This window comes from Miscanthus floridulus, chromosome 12 (assembly GCF_019320115.1).
Source record: "Miscanthus floridulus cultivar M001 chromosome 12, ASM1932011v1, whole genome shotgun sequence".
NCBI classification, from domain to species: domain Eukaryota; kingdom Viridiplantae; phylum Streptophyta; class Magnoliopsida; order Poales; family Poaceae; genus Miscanthus; species Miscanthus floridulus.
This window is the reverse complement of record NC_089591.1, coordinates 49204443-49219749: the sequence shown is the minus strand read 5'-3', so window position 1 is coordinate 49219749 and position 15307 is coordinate 49204443. Positions and strand designations below refer to the sequence as shown.

General features: G+C 46.8%; 1 protein-coding gene across 1 annotated transcript; it reads right to left on the bottom strand.

Moving 5' to 3' along the window:
• Positions 1-5298: 5298 nt before the first annotated feature.
• Positions 5299-7256, bottom strand: LOC136495423 (probable fucosyltransferase 7). Its single transcript, XM_066491367.1, has 2 exons — positions 7031-7256; positions 5299-6815 (listed from the first exon to the last, which is right to left on the bottom strand). Exons 1-2 carry the CDS (start codon positions 7254-7256, stop codon positions 5299-5301), a joined length of 1743 nt encoding a protein of 580 aa, XP_066347464.1.
• Positions 7257-15307: the final 8051 nt, after the last annotated feature.

Here is a 15307-nt window from a genome sequence, read left to right as displayed (position 1 = left end):
TGGCAGGGGTTGATTGTACACCGGTGGGATCAGGCTGCTTTGTCTGTACCCGTTATAATCCAAGCTTCAGTCGCCTGAAGCGGAGACAACTCCCGTAGTATATATCAACAGATTGGATAGACCCACGGAGGGGTTTTTTTTTAGGGGAGCCACGGAGGTTCAAACACATAGCCTCCGGATGGAGCCAATCCAACATTACAACACTGATTACTTACTGCTATGCATCGTAGTAATGTTGAAGGTCATTCTAGGGTGCCTGTAACCTACATGAGATTGAAACAGTTGTTTGCACGAAAGGGTATGGAGTATGTTGTCGACATTTTGTCCAATCTTGTCAAACTTGTCAGCAAGCAAAACTTGATGGGTCCAAATTGCCTAGTCTTCTTCAGCCTTTACCAGTGTGTCTGCTTGGAAAGTTATTTCTTAAACCCCCCACCGCCACCACGTCATTCTTTCGCCACTACTAGTGTGACCAAAGCAGTTCTTAATAATGTTTATAAGTTACACTCCCTTCAACCAGTTGTACGACAGGGACCTAATTTTTGCTAGTTAGCTATGGACAAAGATCTTTAAATTGCCAGATGTACAATTAACCATGGGTTCCGGTTATCACCGTCAGTCGGATGGTCAGACTAAGAAGGTGAATCATATCAATAATATATGGAGACGCACATGTCTTTGTTAATGCTTGCCCTTCCAAATGGATTCACTGGTTTTTGTTAGATGAGTTTTGGTACAACTCCGGCCACTATTCAGCTATGGTTGCTCACATTTTCGAGCATTATATGGTTTCCCTCCCCACATTTTGGAAGTTCTGCAACTGACTGAATCTCTGTAGTTGAACTCTTTGCTTGGATTCAGGACCGTCAAATTATGCCTGCTCTCATTAAGCAACATCTTGAGTGTATCAAGCTGCGGATGAAGAATAATTGAGGTATCGTGGCTGTTAAGTAGTAGAGCGAGTTTAGACAGAAGGCATTGAATGTATGAACAAGTATACAATTGCTTCAATCTCAGTTCTTCGAACTATTGTTTCTCTTGCTATGCTCTTCCTTTCTTCCTTCTTCCAAATCCTATTCCTGGTACCTCGGCTGTTTGGTTTGGGCTTTTTGGCCTGTAACCGATTAGTAAAGGGTTGTCTTTACTAGCTGTTTGGTTGGGCTGGTCCGTAACCATTCACAGTGCCATCTGATATGGCCTTATACAATGTCGCTCCCGCTGCTCCCCCGCCGCTATCTGATTACATCAGCGTTGCAGCCCAAATCAGTGAACCAAACATCACCTTTGATTCTAACATTGAATGAATGATGAATGTGATGTGTTTCTACCCTAAAGTCTACTCTATGGAGTGTGGTCCTCCTACCCCGATATCTCGTTAGGCACTTTGTTTGCGGGGCTGCCACTGTGCCCTTTGCTGACGTCGTGTTTGCTGTCGTTTATTTATACGCTATTCAGTCATGTACTTTATTCTTCACCTATGTTTTTTTTTAAACTGGGCATATTCATTACTCATTGGCTAACAAATCGTTAGCAACAATTACAGAGATGTCATCAGATATGGAGTCTGAAATGATCTCCTCACCCTCAGGACACAGATAACCCATTTTAGCCAGCACATGAGCGGCTTCATTACATGTTCTACCCACATGAACACACTCAAAACTAATGAAATTTGATCTTGAAAGGAACTTGATCTCCTCGACCAAGTGACCAACAACTGAGTCATCATACGCTGTTGAATTCATTGCTCTCACCACTTCCTGGGCGTCGGTCTCCAAGATGATATGACCAATACCCAGATCAACTGCTGTTTGCACCCCCTGCAGGCAGGCAACCAACTAGGCTTGGAAAGCATTCAACAGGTTGTTAATCTTGCCTCTTGCCGCCATTCCCACATCACCGTCTCTATCACCTATCAAGAAGCCCCAGCTGCCGGCCTTCTCAGTTAGGAGAAAAGAACCATCACAATTTAGCTTCAGCACGTCATCTGGCGGCCTCACCCACCTCTGTCTACGCTGCCCCGTCTGGACCGAGCCGCTGTTGACTTGCTGCACATTCTCTGATGCAACGCGCGATTACAGCAGCAGGCCTTCGACGCCCCTCTTCTCTGATGCTATTGCGTTCTGACCAGATAAACCAGAGAATGATCACCAACAGATCTCTCTTCGGCTCTCGCTGCTTCAGAATCCATTCCACAGCACCATAAGCATCAGGTATAGCGGCTAAAGCCTCACGTTCACTTTCCAGATTCAGCGTTCGCCATATTTGCTTTGCCAACTTGCATTTGAAAAAGAGGCGTCCTCCATCCTCACTCATTCGCCCACAGACCGGGCAACTTAAATCAATCTACATCCCCCGACGGAGTAAGTTGCACCGTAGTGGTTGGCTGTTATGGGTGAGGCGCCACCAGAAATGTTTGATTTTGTTTGGGCTTTTCAATTTCCATGTCTTTCCAAACACCTTTTCCGTCATTAGTACTACCTCCTTGTCCTCCGGCTATGCTGCAGGTTCTAAGCATGTCTTGCCCGCTCACTTTATATGCACTCTTGACACTGAAAATCCCATGCTTATCAAAGTGCCAAGCTAGGGTATTAGCTCTTCACCTATGTTTTAGGTAAATTGATAATGCTACCTTACTATATAATATATTTGTGTTATTATTACAAGAAGAAATGCCTCTGCTACAAGGGATGAGAGGATGTCAGTTCCGGCTTTCATTATTTTGGTCTAAAAAAGAATATACACGGCCCTGTTCGGCTTACCCCATATTCGGTTTGTTCGACTTGTTTTTTCAGTCGGAATAGTATTTTTTTCTCACAACAATTCAGCCAGAACAATGTCTTTCAGCCAGTTTCAGACCAGCGAATAGGGCCACTATGTCGACGCATAGTAAAAATAGTGTTTTACAAAAGTCAAAATTGTCTTATAATTTGGAACAAAACTAGTAGAAAATATCAGCCGCCGATACTATAGAACCTAACCACCGCAAGGGCTGCCTGCAAAATTGGCTAAACTTTTGATAATCATACGGGTTCGAGCTCACACATTTTTCAAAACCGAGGATGGAACCCAATATCTAAAATAAAATGAAAAACAGAAGGGAAACCGAATCCAATATATTGTGCGGTGCTCCGGAGCGTGTAATTGAGCTACCCTCACTTGGTCCGTTGGGTTCTTGCGGTGCCCAACGTGTGGGCTTGGTGTGGTGGCAATTAGCCACCGAACCATCAAGTGAACGGTCGACACAACGGGGACTAGCGTGATGGCAAGCACGTGAACCTCGGGATAAAAATCACCGTATCATCCTTGTTTTCCCGTTGGTTTGCATCCCCTTTACACGAGCTTGTATTTACTTTCATATATCTTGTACTTGTGTAATTGCTCTTGTAATTAGTTAGCTTGTGTAGCTTGCTAGTTACTTTTAGTATAGAAGTAGCTTCCTTGTGTGACTAATTTGGTTTGAGTAACCTTGTTAGTCATATTGCTTAGTTTGTGTAGCTAAGTAGTTTACGCTCTCTAATTTGGCATTAGCTGTCTTGTTATTGAGCATTGCTAGTGAGTTTAGGCTTTGTGCTTTTGCATACTAGTTATACGTAGGAGCTCCCCGTGCTTGAAGTATTAGCGGCATATGTTTGTATGATCTTGCTCCTAGAATTGGTTAGATGAGCTCTAGCTAGCCCGGCATCTCTGTTGCCTAATTAAAATCTTTATAAGGTGCTTATGAATTTAGATAGAGGGGTGTAGTCTTAGCTAAACTGATAGTTTAAATTGCACACTTGTTTCGATTAACCGACGCAATTAAATTTAGAAAGAACTATTCACCCTCTCTAGTGGGGTGGCCACCAGCGGAGCTGACTGTGTGACGAATGCATGTACGGGTAGGCCGCCACCGCCAGTGCGGCACTCCGTGAGGGCCAAGGCCGGTGCGGCCGAGGCGCGGCCGTCGTCGCAACTTGACACTGTGACCTACAGCGCCAGCATCTCCACGGACACACCCCTCCACGAACCCCCCGGGGTGAGCCAGCTACCACCTACTACCTAAATCTCTGCGAGTGTGCGCCCATGGATGTGGTTGTGGATTGGGCCAAGAACTGAAGCTGGGCCGACAGGCCGTGCGCGCGCGTGTCAGGTCTCCTTCGACGAGTACCTCCGGGACCGTGTAGGCGTGTTTCGCGCCATGTTCCCCGACGAGAGCAGGAGCCAGCTGGTCTGCGACGTACGTAACCACCTCATCACGTGCCTGCTCCTGTCGATTTCTTCAGCTCGCCCAGTGAAACCTATCAATTCTGCACGAAAGGGGAGCGCGATGCGCAGAGGGAGCTGCGCGGGGCCGGCACGGACGAGAGGCGCGCGGCACGCAATCTGGGACGACGTAGCCAGGGGCGGGACGGTGCGGCGAGGAGCGGGGGCACAACTGCCGACTGCGCCCTGTGATGCAGAGAAGAGAGGTGGAAGATGGAGCTGACAGGTGGGCTCCACATGTTAACGAGCCCCGTTAATCACTGTCTAGACCTGTTTGGACTATTTTGACACCTAAACAGAGTTTAGGACCTAACTGACTGTATTGAGAGTCTAGAGACCGGGACGACACAGCAACCCAAGTTTAAGTTTGAGGACCACCAATGTACTTTACTCGTAAAAATACAAATGGTATAGTAGAAAAACAGAAATGCTATACAACACACGTGTGTTTTAGCATAAAAAAACACATGGATTTTAGTCCACCGGATCATTGTCTCGTTTGTCTGGCGTCCATCGGATCTGCAACCGTGGTCGTGTCAGGTATGCGCGTGGTGAGCGTCCCAGTCTCGTCGGAGCAGATGACCAGGTAGCTTCCTGACGAGCGCACAGGTGGTGATGACGCTAGGCAGCTTCCTGACGAGCACACAGTGGTGATGACGCTAGGCAGGTGGTGATGACGGCGGGCAGGCCGATTTGTTCTCTTTGCATAGAAAAAAATTATTTTTTGTGATATTTAGATATGTGAATTTGTGATCTTGTGATTTGTAATTGTCTTAAAGGTAGAAGAAGGCTGGAGGTAGAAGAAGAATGGAGGTTGTTGGATCTTAATCTCATGATGCAAAAAAAATTCTATGTGTTGAAATTGCATAAAACACATGGTTGTTGGATATAGAAAAATGCAGCTTCCCACGCCATTTGCGTGGGTCAGCTTTCTTAATTGTTTTTTACAGTAAACTCTTAGATTGAATGCTGTATTTATTCTCACAATTAATCATAATGTGACCAGAAACTAGTGGTGCCTGGTGGCTTCCTGACCGCCGATGTAACAGTAGTTCATCAATCCACCAACTGCACACCCCGCGGGAAGTCCTCGCAGTGTCGGATGTGCCGCACCCTCCTGCCGGCGTCACCTTTTGCTTTGGCCCGACAATCGTAGTCCAGCGGCGCATGGAAGCACGGCTCGATGGCAGCGGCGCGCCGGCACGGCGTGTCGGCGGGCGCCTTCTTGTTGACGGGGCTCGTAAGCACCCAAGGTCTCAGCCCCGCGAGCCCCTGCCCGACGTACCCAAACGTCGAGACGGGGGAGGTGACCACCGCGTCCGAGAAGCTGAGCAGCACCATCTCCGCCAGCGCCTTCTGGTTGTGCTCCTGCTCGCCAGAGCGCTGCGAGCCCAGGTGCGTGGGCTGGTACACGCTCACCGCCTCCCCGCTCGCCGCGCCGTGCTCGTGGTACAGGTCCCTGAGCTTCTCGGAGTACTCGCCGTGCAGGGACACGACGAGCACGGCCTTCTGTTTCCCAGGCTGGCCGCCGGCGGTGCTGCCTTTGGCCGCCGCGGGAACGCCGCCGGCAGCACCGGGCAGTATGTCCTCGCGCTGCGTGCAGTTGAGGATCTGGCCGAAGAGGTCGTCGGTGGAGATGGGCGCCCAGTAGAACCTGCGCACCTGGATGCCCACGCGCTCGTCCGCCTTGGCGAAGTACGAGTCGTGGTACCGGGTCACCATGCCCCACACCGTGTTGCTCGAGTGGAACAGGTAGCGGCCGAGGTGGTGGAACACGACGTCGCGGCGCGGGAACATGCGCGCCAGCTCCGCCTCGTGCCGTGGCATCAGGAACAAGCCCGGCACGAAGTAGTTGTCCGACCGGAACACGAGCCACGGCACAGTCCGCAGCTTGGCCTGCACGTCGTCGCAGAAGAACTGCTGGTCGCGGTTGTCCTTGGTGTAGTCGTGCCGCAGGTGCACGTACAGCCACGGCGCCATGCCGGGATCCTCGCCGCGCCGCAGCACGGAGCCCAGGCTGTCGTGGTGCCACCAGTCGGTGAGCTTCTCGATGCCGCGGATAGGGAAGTCGTCCTTGTTGTCCTTGTCCGCCGCCGGCAGGATCCACGTCGAGCCCGGAAACGGCTCGCAGAAGAGGCCGTGGAGGTCGTCGCCGCTGCTGTGGAGGAGCAGGACGCGGTCGGTGAGCAGCGCGTAGAGGAAGGTGGAGGTGATGGAGAGGATGCGGTTGCCGAGGCCCTCGATCGGGGTCCACACGGCGTAGCTGCATGATCCGCCGGAGGCGGCGGAGGACGACGAAGTAGCAAAGGAGGCGTTTGCGCGCAGGAGCTCGACGGCGCGCGCGTAGGCTGGAGTGCCGGGGCCGCAGCGGCGGTGCAGCGACTCGTAGCGGCGCAGAGCGGAGACGATGTAGGAGGAAATAGCGTGCAGTGACGGCCGGCGGTAGAGCGCGGCGCTGTAGCGGCTGAGGCAGGAGCTGTCGTCGAAGTCCGGCGAGAGGAGGCCGCCTAGGAGCCGGTCGCTGGGATCCGGCACCGTCGCCAATGAACTACCACCGGTGCCTTGGTCGGACACTGCCATGCATGCAGAAAAGCAGGTGCTCCTTAAATTTCATGTACGTGTGTATTATTGCTGACAGGGATACGATTATAGTAATGATTACCAACTGCTGCTTGTCATGTGGTTGCATGCTAATAATCACAAGAAATGTGAGTAATAAGCTAGCGAGCCATGCATGCATGCATGCATGACACCGTGGGAGAGTACGTACGTACTCCTACGTACGTACCGGCTTTGAGGACGACGCGTACTCCGGCCGAGACCCAGGTACTGTTGGCGCCCGAGGGCGTCACCCGGAAGCCGAAGAGGACGACGGCCAGGAGCAGCGGGGCAAACACGGTCACCGCGATCACAAGAACCGTCGTCGGCCGCGCGGCCGCTTGGCACCACCGCCGTCGCGCCGCCAATCCACGCCACGGTGACGAGTGAGACCTCATCACCTTCTTCTGATCCATCACTCGATTGGCCTGGCTGCCTACGACTAGGAACAAAACTTTGCTGGCTAGCTCTCAGCTGCCTGCTCCGGCTTACTGCATGCTAATAGCTAGTGATGGGCGTGTGCTCATTAAGCGCGATAGCTTGCAGCTTGAAGACGCAACCACAGCAAGTAGGACAGACTTGCTAGGTCAATGCTTCGACGATCGTGCCAAAGTCCATGGCGCTAGCCAGTCAGCTGGGCATGAATGGAGGCACACTATCCTGCTGTCGTGTAGGCTTTGGCTTTCCATGCAAGACCGTAAAACAAAACCCAGTGGCCGGGTTCGGCGCAATTTGACCTTCCGAATGAAGCAGCTTGGCGATTCAGCAAAGAGACACGGAGACCTCTTCGTCGTTTTATACACCACTGTTAACTGCTGCGTACTGTCAAGCCTCCGGAAGCTCAGAATCATACTCAAACAGTAGGCCGTCAAGGGAAAATAGAGGAAAAGATGATAGATAACGATGAACTGCAGATCGTCTGCGGTCAAAGAATCCCGGTAAGGAGCAGCACCTTTGCTGAACTCGCACGGCTTAACTTCACATAGCCACATCACTACGGCCTGGAAATATCACCATGCTAAACGTCAACCGTACCGGTTGTTTTTCCGGCCGTGGACAACCGATTTCTGGGCCGTCCGATTTGGGCACGGTTCGGCGCTGAGCTGCTTGACGACGACGACGTGCGTACTGCGCGCAGCGGATCGCAGCGGCCGGCGGTGAAGAAGGCAACCTGCTGCGGCTGGGTCACGCCGTCGCATCTGTCCAGCAGCCTCAGGAACTCGTCCCAGTGCTCCACGATGGAGCCGGTGTACTGCAGTTGGATGAGCTCGTCGAACGCATTGTTCCTGGCCCGCGCGTCGGGACACCGAAGCGGCGGCGCACCGAGTCGGCGAGCTGCGGCCAGGTAGGGACGCCGCGGTTGTGCGCTCGAACCCGCAGTACCAGATCTGCACCGCAATTTCACGGAAGGAAAGGAAAGGAAAGGAATGTTGGCAAAGGTGGGTCCCACCGCAATGTGCGAACAATTTGTAATTTGTTCTAAAATTTGTGAACACTGTGATCCATAGAAATAATTTATATTTTTTTTCTAAAAATTTAGGCATATATTTATATTACCCTCAAATTATACCACTCTGACCAATAAATTATACTGAAAAAATCATTATAAATATAGTAATAAGACAGTGTAAATATAGGTACGAGACAGTATAAGTGTATGAAAAAATTCAGTTGACAGGAGAAGGTCAAAACAACTTAATGTCACCTGTACATATCGTATTTACAACTAGCCAAATGGGCCATGCAAATGGCATATAGGTAGCTAGCATTTTCTCATTATAGCAATTAGTTTTTTCTTACTTGAAAATATCATTTAACTAATTCTGTTTTTTTGTTTGATATTGTATTGATTTTCTCTTCATGCATCTCTCAAAAAAAAAAGATCTCCATGTGGCTATTGTCAATGAATTTCTTAGATTAAAGCTATTTTTGTCTCTCTTTTTTTATATAATGGAATACAAAGTATCCCAACCTCCATATCAGGGGGATGCTTTAGCCATTCCTTATTACAATAGTTACACTCACAGCAAAGCAAGCTCGTAATTCAACAAACAAAAGCGCAAAATGAGACCCAACACCTTTAACATAATCTATGTGTAAACCTCCACCCTTGTCTAACAAATATATCCATTGTGGTGATCTTCAAAGCATGGCAAGCATTTCGCATAATGTTTCGATTCTCCACATTTTGTAGTAATGCCCATAACCTTATCCAATATGTGGCCATGAATAAAACATGCATAAAAGATGGTACCTTAGCTTTGTTTATCAAACACAATGTCATTCCCGCTAAGCCATAAAGCCCAGCATAGAGCACATACGCCTACCAAAATTTGGTGTTTTATCGTTTTCTCTACTCCATTTAGCCAAGAACTGAACATGTGTGCAACATTAAAAGGAGGTTGTAAACCAAAAGTTACAAAATCAATTCTCCAAAAGAATTTTGCACAAGGACAATAAAAAAAATATGTTGTATTGTTTCATCCTCCAAACAAAAACAACAAAGTTTGCTTCCTTGCCACGTTCTTCGAATTAAGTTATCCTTGGTAACAATAACCCTTTATTTAAAAGCCAAATAAAAATATTAACCTTTAAAGGTAATTTCAGCCTCTAGAAAATCAGGTTTTGTGCCGTTGCAACATCGTCAATGAGACCTTTATAAATTGTTTATTTTTTTGTTTGTAGCCATCTAAATGAATCAATTTGATCATTCAAAGTAATATTAGCGATTTTTGCCACCAAATCATGCCGTGCCACTAGCTTATTTCCCAACAGTGCTCTTGGGAAAGATATATTTAGTGGAGTTGTGCTCATTATATGAGCTACAATATCATGTTTTCTATGCACAATGTAATAGAGACCTGGATAATGTTCACTTAAAGGAAGATTTCCTAGCCACATTTTTTTTTCCAATATTACCATGTGGTCATACAATTTCTACAGGCGCCAAATCAATGTAGGCTTCAGTTTCTACTCATTCTCAATAAAGAAAATTGTTTGTCCAAGTCTCTCACGGATTGTTTAGCACCTTGGCCTCTTTAGAATTTAATTTTTGGATCACCCTGTACCACTTGTGATGTGTTTATTTCATGTGTACTATGCCCATGCAGCCATGCCACTCTAACATGCTATTATCAACCATAATATGACCATATTTATTTTCACTTGTGACCAGTTTCTTGGGAAAAAACCAATAATGTTCATTTCTTTATTATGAACTTCTCACGCATACGCATCATAGAATCGATATGACAATCACACATAGGCCCCTAGTAGGTAACTGCCATGAAAGTTGTGAGATTTGCGTAACGATTGCTAGAATTGACACATTATGTTTGGTTGTTTCTCCATGTCAATAAAAATAAATGTGGTAGACTAATAGTTTTACTTATTAATACATGATTTTCTATTTAGGTACTTTTTCACATATGAAAATTATTTTTTCCTACAAATTTTAGTTTTTAGTTTAGCTATTTACCTAATTTATATGGACTCTTTTTTCATTATGTTCATTTGAAAATCAAAATGTTAACTTTTTATAATTTTTATTAAACTTTTTGCCTTTAGCAAATGTGTTCTATGTGAATCTATATTTACGTATTTTTCTTTTCAACTCGTATGATCAAATTAGTGTTTTCTTAATTTGTTTATTATTTTGAATTTATTTTCTATTAATCGTGTTAGGCATGAAGTTTTTTCTGTTAATCTAAGTCGTGAAAACATCGTAAATGATTAAAATCTAACAACATAGGTAATTCCTTTTTTGATTAGTCATGTAATTGTATTAGGCATCGACTCTTTGACTAATCTAAGGTGTTAAATCATCATAAAATCCAACGATGTAGGGTCTTTTTCTTCTTCTTTGTTTTGGATTAATCTCGGAATTGTACTAGATATGGACTCTTTGATTTAATCTAAACTGTTAGACCATCATAAAATCCAACAATTTAGGCTCTTTTTATGATTACAATCTCACAGTTATATTAGGCATGGACTCTTCGGTTTAATCTAAGCTGATAGATTATCATGAAATCCAACGTTGTAGCATATTTTTCTATTGATCTCATGATCTTTAAGCCATGATGGTTTTTTTGTTGTACAAATACTAAGATAATATATGCTTCTTGTCGTGGCCTACAAATGGCCTTCCTACCTCATGTCATATTCTATGGTAATTTGATGATCAAGTTGATCGGATTCTTTGACAACTGCCCACAGAATGCAATGGGAAGCTACACCATTCTTTAACGAACTAAGCATGAGAGCTGCAAATTATATTGATCGAGAAAAAGGTTTAAATTAGACTAACAACAACCTTGAAAAAGTTAACAATGGATAAACAACATCTATCATGACTAACTGAGACAAGTCTAGTATCAACAATACGCTCGCAACATGCGCCAACAACAACACTGAAGACAACCTAACGGAGAGGCAAAGAAACCTCAAACAGTAAGTCCAAGAGGGCATGACTTTTTAAACTATGAGTGGCTTGAGGAGTTCCAGCAGCAATAATTTTTTTAAGGCGGTTTGCATAGTTTTGAATTGCGTCCTTGTTAAGCTTCCCCTCATTCCCAATAATACCCAAATATTTTATCACACTACACCGTGCAAGGCTGGCACATCAACGAAGCAAAGATCTTCGTAGGATTTACATCGACCTCTTGCTGTGGTGGTCGGTAGCAAATAGGAGGTATATAGGAGGACATGTAAGGTCCTCACCCTTCCTAGATGTGTTGTCCGGACTCCGGATAAGATGATGCCTTTAACGGCGGACCCTTAATTATACACTGCTCTTATGCCTTGACCGGTGTCGTAGAAGGTAGAACGGTAGAAAGGGTTGGTATGTCTTCAATTATGATGGGAAAGATGGAGTCCTCAATTGTCACATGTGTATCTGAGGCAGCTCCTTCATTATTTATCAGATACATCCTCCACTAGAACAACATCCTCAACAAAGGTTACCCATGTGATAGAATCTGTTTGATCATCTAAACAGTGGAGGTCCTGGTGTAACACCCTCGGTGTTACGCCCTAAACAAACTACTAAACCCTATCATGAGCATCATGTTTATGTGATAATGCATGTGATGGAATGTGAAGATAACATTTTTGTAACTTCAGATGATCAATAAAAATATTAAATGATAAGCCATTCCATAACTCATATGTATCAAGTAGGGTTTAAAACTAATTTTTATTGAACAAAAATGCTATAGAACATATATGTGGTGCTTAAATAAAGTTTGAAATATGAACTTTATAGGTGACAATGAAATACTTACCGTGGAAAAATAACATTGCTAGACAACATTTCTAATAGCCTAAAAATGAAACTTGAAATCAAATTCAACTCAAGAACTTAGAATAATTTAAGTATATATAAGCAACAAGACAATGCAATGTTTGGTGATTTATTTTGTAAAATCGAGTTAGGAGGTGGTGTCGTGTTTTAGCTCGGGTTGGAAGCCTGATATGCTCTCTAGAGCATGGTGAATATGGTTTAGGCTCAAGAGCAACCGTTTAGTTGTTATAGGCGCTTTAAATTTTGTGCGTGACACGTTCTTGGGATGGTTGGCCGGGTGGGCACGGTCCCCATGTCCTAGGAGCGCGACGTCGCCTCACTGGCTCGCCCCACGCGCGCACGTGCACTGCCGCGTGAGGTTGCTGTCACCATGGCGCCGTGATGCGCTCCTGCTGCTCGCACGGCCGAGCAGCACTGCCGCCTGCCCAGTCGCATTGCCGACCCGCCTCGTGCCGTGATGCAGTCGCTGCCGCTGTCGTCGCGTCCGTGCCTATCCGTTGTACCCTTACCCCGCCACTGGCCCGGTTAGATGTCGTACGCACGTGGTCGAGGTCGCCGTCGCCATGCCATTTATGGCACCGCGGCCGCACGAGCCATGCCGGTCGTAGACGCGCGCGCTTATCCATAGCGTCTACACGCATGCCTCCCCGATCACGCTGGCCACGTCCCTCCAAGGCGAGCCCGAGCTGAGCCCACCAGTCGCGCCCCACCTCTCTCTCTGTTGTGATGCCGCTGCTGCTGGTACTGTGTCGTGCTGTTGCTCGTCTCCTTGGTGTGCGCACGAGGGCTTGCCCCCTCCCCTGCTGCCCGCACCGTCGCCTTGCCATTTATGGCGCTGCAGCCATGCAGGCAGTGCTCAATCAAAGACGCATGTGTGCTGTCCATAGCATCAGCGCGCGTGTCACCCTAGTCGTGTTGGCCGCATCCTGCCAAGACGAGCTCGCGTCGAGCTCTAGTTTCCCCCTTTTCTCTCTCCCACCATGGCCGACTAAGCCGCGAAAGTAAATACGGCAGGGAGAGGTCACCTCGGGTCATTTCATTCCATCTCTGGCACCGCCATCAATTCTCCTAGCTGACCATTCCCCACCCCGCCTTGAATGGTGCCCGACCGAGCTTCAATTTTGGAGCTTATCCCCACCACCGTGCCGATAAGGCTGAGTCCGCCCATCACTGAGGGCAACTCCCATCTGACCACCTCAGGCCAAATTGGTTGCACCACTAGATTCGCCTTGAACCCCTCCTCACCATGTGCACCTGAGTCGTACCCCTACCACTGTCCCAACGCTGCTGACGCGGTCGTGTCTGTCGTGGCTCGTCGCCGAGTTCGCCGCACATATGCGGCCAGCCTTGCTTGGGGCGTCTCCGGTCGAACCATCACCTCGGCCAGGTCCTTGGTGAGTCACTGATGCTCACCCACTACCTCTACTGCTCCCTTAGCGTCGTGGCTCACCAGAACTTTGTCATCGCCACCGTAGGTTGCCCACCGACGTGGAGAAGTCGCCCTACTTCGTCTTTGGTCTTCTAACCAATGCCCAATGTTGCACGTCAGTCCGTAGGAGAGCATCGACCCCCTAGCTAGATCTATGTGGGTCCTAGTTGGTCGGCGCAGTGGCTCCATGCCGGCAAATGCCGCACCGGTGAGCGCGAGGGCTTCGAGGACCTCCCCGATGCGAAGATGTGTCTTTTCGGGGCCTTCGCGCATAATCGCTTACTAAAGAAATAGGGCGCATAGTGGTCGCGTTAATAGTAGGAAGAGCGGGGGCTTTTCTGCTAAAACGCCCATGCGCGCGGGGTCCCCGCCATGGGCCGCTTTCCCCACCGTGGGGCGCGCTGGGCCAGTTCGGTTTCTCTTTTTCGTAAAGAATTAGAAATAGCTTTATATTTTTATTCGAGAGCCAGTATTGTTTAATTAATATAAAATCTTGTAGATGTCAAAAAATTGTAAACCAAATTTTCTTAAGTTCCTAAAATTGTGATCTACCTGTTAGTGTATTTAGTTCATATATATAGATGTTGATACCAGGAGCTATTAAATCGTTTGAAAGTGTTTCATATTATTAAAATTAATCATTGTAGGAATTTTTATGGTAAATTGGTGATAGCTTTAGTCCTAAAATTTTTATAGTAGCTTCATTGTATTATTATGTGCTCACTGTAATTTTTTTAGCCTTAGAATAGACTAAGCATTAGGGTAGTTAAATGCTCTTTGTTTCAATATACATTAAATCACTAGTAGAAATAAAGATATATCCTTAATTTGCCAAGTTAAGGGTTTGTTAGTTAAACCCAACACTTTGCTTGATGAAGATGGTAGTTAGCTTAGTACCTTAGTCATTAGAGCTAGCTTATGCGTATTCTTATTTTAAGAGTTGTTGTTACCTAAATGCTAAGTGTTGCATCATCATCGCATGCATGTAGAGAACGAGTTTGTGGAGATAATAGCCACCGGCGATCACGAGTTCGAGGAGATCGTCGAGGAGTACGACGAGGAGATTCTCGTCCAGGAGGAGGTCCCAGAACCACCACTGACTGACTCAGCTAATACCACGCCTGCCCAAGACAAGCACCAGTGCATAACCCCTTATTTTTTATATTTACTGTATATATATGTGATGTGCATTTACGTTATAGGAATTTTATGAAAACCATATGCATAGATATATCTACCTATAAGTCCTACTAGTATAGGTTCGAGTAGCTGCTATGCTTAGATTTTTGGTAGCGTGAGTAACCTACCGTTACTCACAATAGGTGGTTATTATATTTACTCTCATGATAAAATGATTAAAGAAAAATGGAGATCAGACAGAGATATGGTATGAGTTATGGTGGGTGTGACGAGTTGTGTCCCACGACTATGGGGCTTAGCTTGGTTACACTATTTTTCCTGTCCATGTCGATTGAGAACCGTCTATTGTTGTGGATGGTAGTCAGGTCATAGACTTATTATCCTGAGCACATACTTGCTTATGGGAGCGGCAAGGCTCGTTACACTCTTGTCGTGGGTTCTGGCTCTTTCCGGACCGACTGATTGTAGCCGAGGAAAGGTGGAGGTCTAAGTACCATATTGAGACCGGGTCTCAAGTGTGGGGGCTTGGAATCTAAGTTTGGACGGGGACCTGGACCCCGTGACAGGAGTGGAATGGGTTGGTCTTGTTTATG

Bases quoted from the DNA above. Each gene is read 5' to 3' on its own strand.
- LOC136495423 (XM_066491367.1), bottom strand. From the start codon at position 7,256: ATGGATCAGAAGAAGGTGATGAGGTCTCACTCGTCACCGTGGCGTGGA. The intron at 6,816-7,030 runs GTACGTACGTAG...CATGCATGGCAG, and splicing joins ACGCGTCGTCCTCAAAGCCG to TGTCCGACCAAGGCACCGGT.